Below are 8206 nucleotides of genomic sequence, written 5' to 3'. Positions count from 1 at the left end.
GGCTCTAAAATTACGTGCGAAGAATGATTTGAATTCAATTAGAATTCAAATAAAATCCAAATAAACTTCAAATAACAGTCGAATGCAAATCGATCTTTCTATATTAACTACAAAGTTTGCTAAACCAAGCTATTCCAATTTTAAGGTCATTTAATCCTAAGTCATTTTGTGATTTAGGAGTGTCTCCATTAAAAATTCAACGAAGAATATAATTCTTAGTAATTAAATCTGATTATCTCCGCGAGTGAGTTACTTATAGAGATTACCAAAATAATCTATAATTATATTAAATCTTGCAATTCTACGACTGTAATTAATCTATAATTAAATTCTAATTATTGTAAATTTTCTAAACCTCCTCAATTTCTCTCAAATTTTCTATTCATTTTCTCTTTCCTTTTTCTCTCTTCTTTCTTTCTTTTTCTTCTTTCTTTCTTTTTCTCTCCCTCTTTCTTTCTTTTTCTCTTCCTCTTCTTTCTTTTTCTCTCTCTCTCCCGGCTTCTCCCTACCTCTCTCTCTCTCGGCTCACGGCCAACCCGGGGCGGCGACGGCGACCGGACGAGGGGGGGCGGCTTACCGGCGGCGGCGCAAGGCAGCGATGCACGGCGCGGCACTCGGCGCGGCGCGGCGGCTTCGAGGCAACGGCGCGGCGGCATGAAGGCGGTGGCGCGTGGAGAAGGAGGGGGAAATGGAGGGGGATGGGTGTAGGGTGGAGAAGGGGGGGCGGGGGTTTTATAGGGCGCGGGAGAGGGGTGGCCGGCCCTAATGGCGACGCGATGGGCGGCGCGTGGGGCTCGAGGCGGCGACGGCGACGGGTGAGCGGCGCGCGGCGCTGCAGGCGGCAGCGGCGACGCGACGCGCGCGGCGGCACGGAGCTCGGAGCGATGGGACTGGCGGCGCGAGCGCGACGGCGACGAGCGGACGGGCGGCAGGGCACAGGCGACGGTGACACGCGGCAGCGCGGTGGCACGGGGCTCGGAGCGGCGACGCGACGGGCGGGCGGCGTGGCTTGGCACAGGGCTCGGCGCGACGGCGACAGGCGACGCGAAGGCGACGCGGCGCGGCAGTGGCGCGGGGCGCGAGGCGACGGGACGGCGCGTGGCGCGACAGCGGCGATGGCGACGGCGCGCGGCGGCAGGCGGCGATGGGACAGCGCGAGGCGACGGCGACGCGACGGCGTCGGCGGCGCGGGGCTCGGGGCCGGCTAGGCTAGGACCACATCAAGCACCTTGTAGGCAATGAATAGTACTAGATCCTTATTAACCCTAATTTAATCTATTTTCTATTTAAATTTTGCCCTATAAATTCTAATTTTTGCACAAATCAAGTTTACTCAATATTTGTGTTGCTCTAACCAAAAGATTCACCCTAGATTAACATTACCCCTATTTTATTTTTATATAATTTACTTGAATTTAATTAGAGTTAATTCTTATTCCATCGCACTTAAATTTAATTAATACTAATGTGGTCGCGATAATATTTTATTTATTTCCAACCTCACCTAATCTTTATTTTAAATTATATTTTAATTATTTATCTTGCCCATTTAATTTTAGGGTTTATTCCTAATTAATTATTCTCTATTCGCGATCTATGAACTCCGAAACCAAATTCCAATGAAATAGGCGAATAAAATCGGCATGATGCAATTTATTTAAAAAGTTTTTGAAGGCCCATATTTTTAGAGTTTTGATTTTCATTGGTCGAATTTTCAGGGTGTTACAACGTGCCACATGCTACCACGGCATATGGCAGAAGCTGTGACATAACCAACTGATTAATACCGCCCTAAACAAAGAAGACCGATATGGACCTCCCCCGCCAGGTAACTTGGGTCAAGCAGACAATCTATCCCCCACCCCTTGGAATCTTGACTCATTCTAAGCTTTCATTTGTGAGAGAAGTCAACCCAACCAAGGGCTTCATCCATCCCTATACGTGTCCTTTTTTTTATGACCGTACTAAATGATGCATTAAGCCTTATCCATTAGACATGTTGTTGTACGAAATATGCTTTTCAAAGAGAAGGACCGAAGACCATGCCTTACTATGGCCGAGGTGTGACTAACGAGACCAAGAAAAAACATGTTTGGGGGTATTTTGAAGAGGGAACCATCATGTCACGGCTAAATTAAACAACTGTTAAACCAATCTTTCCAATATTTCAAATTATTTGAAAGCAACTAAAGTTTCTAAATTAAGCAGGGCTAAGGCTGTGTTCGGCAGACACAGTTAGGAACTAATCCTTGGTGCACGCAAAGCAGAGTGGCTCATTAGCGTATGATTAATTAAGTATTAGCTATTTTTTTAAAAAAATGGATTAATATGATTTTTAAAGCAACTTTCCTATAGAAAACTTTTGTAAAAAATATACCATTTAATAGTTTAAAAATCGTGTGCGCGAAAAAATAGGGAGATGAATTGTGAAAGGAGAGGGAAGAACTCAGCCTAAGAATATTCCTAAATTCACTAGTAAGCACCACATATATAAAGTACTCACTAGTTTAAGTTTGGTTACCTAGGGTTGTCAAGGATCATAATAATAATACAAGTAATAAGACTATATCAGCGGAAATCAGTAAGGCTAAATAAAACAATGAGAAAAGCAGGCTTTTAATAAAGCAAAATGCAGTAATTTAAATAAACATAACTTTACAAATATACTGGGACAGCAATATGATCAAAATGATATGAATTGCCTTGCTCCCAACCAAAGTCTTCCACGTCTACTTCAAGGTAGAACGGCTCTTCTAGATCTGCGTCATCTACATGACATACGCAAAGGAAAATGGCCAAAAGATAAATAAAACCATATAAGATGCTAAAACAAAGCACATAAATTGGGTCTTCGTTGTTCAAAAAAATTAGAAATATGAATGGGTCAATTCTAAGTTCAAACAGTCAAAACAGTCAAGATATGGTCATTTGAAGTTTAGGTGTTGTATCAATGTCATTTTACAAGTTTGTGAATTATTCTTCTAAAGAAAAATACGTAAACAGAGAGAGGGGCATGGACTTGGTGCACCAGAGGTGGTCCCCAATGTCTAGCCCCTCGGTCCACCGTGAGTGGGGTGCATCGAAGGGTCTCAAGTGACCGGGGCGGCGCATGGCTGGCCAAGCCGAGTGGGGTCGCCACCGGCGGCCACGCGAGGCGATGCACGACGCCGGAGAGGTGAGGATGGCGCAATAGCTCACCGGAGCAGTGGGAACAATGAGGAGTCGATGGCAGCTGGCTTGGTGACATGGAGGATGAGGCGGCTGGCTCAGGTCGATGTCAAGGAGGAGGGAGGGGGTCCAGGGTGCTCTGAGCCCGGGGAAGGTGCAGACGGGGAAGAGGAGGAGGCAGCGAAGACAACGGTGGCCTAGCTAGGGCTCAACGATGTCCTGGCCAATACCAAGCGGTGGCCATAGCATGAGACGGCGGCAACGCGCGGGGAGGAGCAGTGCGATGGCAAGGGGGCGATGTTGGTGTAGAGTGGCACAAAAAAGGGAGAGAGGAGGTACAGGGCTCCACTTATATGCTGTCAGAGGAGAGGAAGGGGTCACTTGGAGCTCGGACAACTCCATCAATGGCACCAGGCGCCGACCGGTCGAAACAACGAGAAATTGAATTGCAAACGACCGTGATTGAAGGGGGAAACAAAGAGGAAGAGGTGGGGAGTAAAACCTGGCATGCGGGCATGGCGCCGGCTCGGCCCGGTCAGGCCGTGCACGGGGATAGGACAAAAACACCCATAATATGTGCCTTGGGGATATAGGCGTCGGCTGAGCCTCTTTAACAAAATCATGCTATGGTGTTGTTTTCTGGTATGGTGTTGTTATTAGTTTATATCTAATATGGCGTTTTCTCACGTTTGATTCTCGATTTCAATTTCAGTGCCAATTTTATGACAGTCACTTAGGGGTTTTCATAGAGCAACATGACCTGGTTATCGTGGGATTTAAATTGTGTAAAAAATATGTTTGGTTAACATTCTGGCCAACATCATGTAATTTTCATTTTCAATTTCTTTTCTTTTCTTTTCCTTTTCTTCTTTTATTTCTTTCTGTTTCCTTTGTCTCTTTTTCGCCATGTACATAACCCCCCCCCCCCACCCCTATTATTGTTATTATTTAATATAGCACAATAGGAGCCTCTCCTGTTGTTTCATGTAAAAAAACATTCTGGCCAACATTTAAAACATAGGAGTTAGGGTTAATTAATGTTCAATTCCAGATTTTCACCACAATTGGTTGAATTTATTATGGTACTAAATTGAGTAACAAAATCAAGCAAAAAAAATACTGGTAATGTGTACTATCCCCTAACCAAAATATAAATATTTACGTAAAAAAAATATAAGCATTGTCTGCCTGAGGTAGTAGTATTTTGGAGAATTTCTCTAGAATTTTTGGTTAGATTATTTACGTAAGTATTTCTTAGCCAATTTAATGCATATGAAACCTATTATGATATGGACGAAAACTCCAGAGACACTACAAATAAACATAACGTGGAGGGGAGGATGTTTCAATTTTTGAAGAGAAGGAGGATGTTTCTTCGTTGATCAGTGCACGTGTTCTATTGATTTACAAAATCAGGTATATATGTTACATTCGTATTGTGCAAGCGACTTAGTTCCAAAAGGAAAAATGTTGCTTCAATCTTTTAAGTTAAAAGGAAATGGGGATATATTTCAAATGTGTTTAACATTTTCTCAATAGAACTTAGAACTATACTCTACATTGTGTTCCAAACACAGGGATGATAAAAAAAAAGGATCTCAAACTCGGAAAAAATAAACGATTTTAATTAAATTGTGGAATTACAAATTTTGGGATGAGACATACGTTCATAAGTATCATAAGCAACTTAAAGTTCCAAATGGTAAAAAGAATAGTTCAATATTTGAAATGGGAACTGGGAAGTATTTCAAATAGGTATAGCATTTTCTTATTAAAACTGTACCCTATACCTTGAGTTCCACAATTAGAATTTTACACGGGAACAATTGTTAATAAGGTCTCAAACTTGGAAAAGTAAACGTTTTCAATTTACATTGTGAAAGTACAAATACCATGATGCAAATGTGTGTTCATATCTATCGAGACCATGTTACTTCGAAAATCCAAATGCGTGTGAACTAAACCTACGAATAACAAGGAAAGATTTGGCAATCTATAGTTTCTAGCTATAGTTACACTCTCCATCTTTGTATATAAAACAGCGATCGAGCTGTAAACCTAACATGCAAAATTGTATATAAAGCCAGATGTGCATGAAATGTTTGCCGGCAGAGCATGATCTCGGTTAGTTTCACACATTGCCGGACGTGCATAAATAATAGTGTCTCAATCCCCTGGGATGTACAAACAGTACAGCCATAGTCCACTAAACATACGCACATACACACACTCTTGTTGCCCTAATCTCCTTGCTCAAATGGAAGGCGCCATGGATTGGGCTTCACTCCCAGCAGACCTCCTCTTCTCCATCTCAAGCCATCTACGCGAGCCGGAAGATTTCGTCCGCTTCCGTGCCGTCTGCCCACAGTGGCGAGCCGCCGTGTCGCATAAAGAGCACGCCTTCTTCCAGCCTTGGATCATGGCAAGCCGCTGGCTTGAGGACGAATATTCCGAAAACGTCCTCTTCTACTCGCTCTCCACTCTGAAAACCATCAAGGTACATGTCCCTGACATGAAGAGCAGGCGTATTGCTGCGTCTGGTTCCAGCCACCTCATAGCCATTGACAAAGACGATGACTTGTCCGCTGTGCTCATTAACCCGCTCTCCGGGAAGACCACGGCGCTACCTCGCCTCCCCAAGTTCTTCCACGACAATGGCGCTCACGGTTGGATTACTGGTGAAGGGGTCATCACGGTGGTGCTCAACAATTGGATGAGCGAAAACATGGCGCTATGGTACCGTGGCGGTGGGATCACTATGAAGGGTTGGGCTGTAGTGCCTAGGTGGAAGTTGAGGTTGAGGGTGTCACACTACCTGAGAAAGCTTGCTGCCTATGGTGACCAGATGGAGATGCATCTGATAGACCTCGGCGGCGACAACGAAGACAGCGTTGTGCTACTGCAGGAGACGAAGAAGGTTGAGTTGCTTGGCGGCTGCTGGCCTAGGTCAGACGAGGTTTTCAAGGCAACTAGGCCATGCCATCACGAATGGTTCTCACTGTACAGGAATGTTGAACAGGAGGAAATTCCAGTCCATGACATCGGAAATGTCATGGTAGTTCAAAGTCGTGATTCTTGCACCCGCACCTACATGATCCCAGCAAGTCGTGACTTTGCTGCACTCGGTAGCAGAAATGCCTTCTACTACCTCTGGAAGCAGTTCGACGCTGGTGGCTCATACAATGCATTGTTCAAGAAGTGCTTAGCTAGCGAAGTGTTAACCTTTGTGAAGCGGCTACCAGAAGATTGGAAGTTGTCGGACGAGTGGTTCATGCCATCTTTAAAGTACTAGTATTCATGCAAACTTTGAAGATTGGAACACTCTAATCTGATTGAATGGTTTGCATCAATGTTGGCTTTTCATTTCATAAACATGTTCATTTCATGTTACCACTGAAATTCAACTATTTTTGTTATAAGCGACCCAAATATTGTTGTTATTTTATGTTCATTTCATTCTCTATGCATTTTATTTTGATAGAACAAACTGAAGGATAGCAGAGAAGAAATAGGCATCGAAATCGAGCCCAAGAGGACAGAAGAACTTGTTATCAAATCAATAGAAAGGAAATAGTCATAACCAATGTCTGCTCGATCGATCAGTAATTAGTTCGTGCGCATTTTGTGCACAATATGGTTATGCACATTTCTTGCTTGATTGATTGGTTGTAATACTCCCCGCAAAGTTCATTTGACCATCATCCCGAACGTATTAAACTAATTAATACGGTGATTTGTTAACTGAGTGTACAAGAAATATAAAGAGACAGGCCTGATCAGACAGCTAAATTAAAGGCCGAGGAAATTGGTTGCATATGTGACACAGGCTGATCTTGAAGTTCGCAGGAAATTAATATGAATGCAAACGAATATGAAATTAATATTGCCGTTCAGTTATTTTACTCTACACAGTAGCCTCCATCTTACATATATAATCATGTTAGCACCCCTGTCTTATGAGGTGCTTTTTTTTGGGACTAACTAAGAAATTGTCATATGTTTCTTTTAATTATAGTATAATTAATTGGAGCATAACTTCAATTTAGTTAACTTAGTTACAACATAACTACACTATAGTTAGAATGTAACTACACTATTTACAATGAACACTGTAATTATAATGTAACTGATAGGTAATTAAATCTTTACAACATAAACAAGCATGTGGTGTAGTGGTAAAATCTGCAACTGTGTGGTAATTGGTCATTGTTGATATGTCCACTCCCGTTTGTGTGTGGAAAAAAAAAGTTATTTTGACCCCAGCACAAAATCTCAAATTCCAGTTGATGGCTGAAAATTCGAAAGTTTTTTTAAAAGAAAACAGTCGCATGATTTATTGCAATTGCAGTTTTTGTTACTTATGTAATCGGAATCGTCCTACTTCAGGTTCTTCCTTCTAATATATCGTGCAGTACTCATGCCATCGTGCGGCTTTCAAAACCAAAAAAAAAAAAACTAATATATATTGCAGTCGATAACTCTGTAGGACTGAAAATCGGAGTAGCTAGCCCTTCTAATTAATTACTTTTACTCAACTGGATAGCCTACACACGACGATGATGCAAAATATTTTTTTCTTTTATTTTCCCTTCACAACTATAAAACTTCGAATAGGTGTCGGCACTATAGGTGCTCTGGAAGTGTTAAAACCAACACCTATAGACTTTTTCCCACCTCCGCGGTCCGAAAACACAAAAAATCGACACCTTCAAGTGATTATAGGTGTCGGTTTTTCAGTAAAAACCAACACCTTTAATTAATTAGAGGTGTCGATTTTTTAAAGAACCGACACCTTTAAAAACCCAGCCGTGAGCCAAGCCGTCGAGCGCTCAGTGGAGCAGATAAAGTCACCACTATCATAGTTCTTATCCACGTCCGCTCTCTTTCTTTCTTCTCTCTTTCCACTATCTGCTCTCTCGCACCCTCCCCTCGCCTCTTCTCCTCTTCTTCTCTCACACCCTCGGTGGCGGCCCGGCGGTGGAGGCAGCGTCCTCCACCAGATCCGGCCGAGAGTGACGGCCCGGCAAGAGGGGAGGCG

The 8206-nt window shown here is 43.0% G+C and overlaps 1 protein-coding gene across 1 annotated transcript; it reads left to right on the top strand.

Annotated features, from left to right (window-relative positions):
* The first annotated feature begins 5437 nt into the window (after positions 1-5437).
* LOC136356737 (uncharacterized) lies at positions 5438-6460 on the top strand. Its single transcript, XM_066310992.1, has one exon. It carries the CDS (start codon positions 5438-5440, stop codon positions 6458-6460), a length of 1023 nt encoding a protein of 340 aa, XP_066167089.1.
* Positions 6461-8206: the final 1746 nt, after the last annotated feature.

Source organism: Oryza sativa, chromosome 1, assembly GCF_034140825.1.
Source record: "Oryza sativa Japonica Group chromosome 1, ASM3414082v1".
NCBI lineage: Eukaryota > Viridiplantae > Streptophyta > Magnoliopsida > Poales > Poaceae > Oryza > Oryza sativa.
This window is presented reverse-complemented; position numbering and strand designations above follow the sequence as displayed.

Coding starts and splice junctions, on each gene's coding strand:
- LOC136356737 (XM_066310992.1), top strand. CDS start 5,438: ATGGATTGGGCTTCACTCCCAGCAGACCTCCTCTTCTCCATCTCAAGC.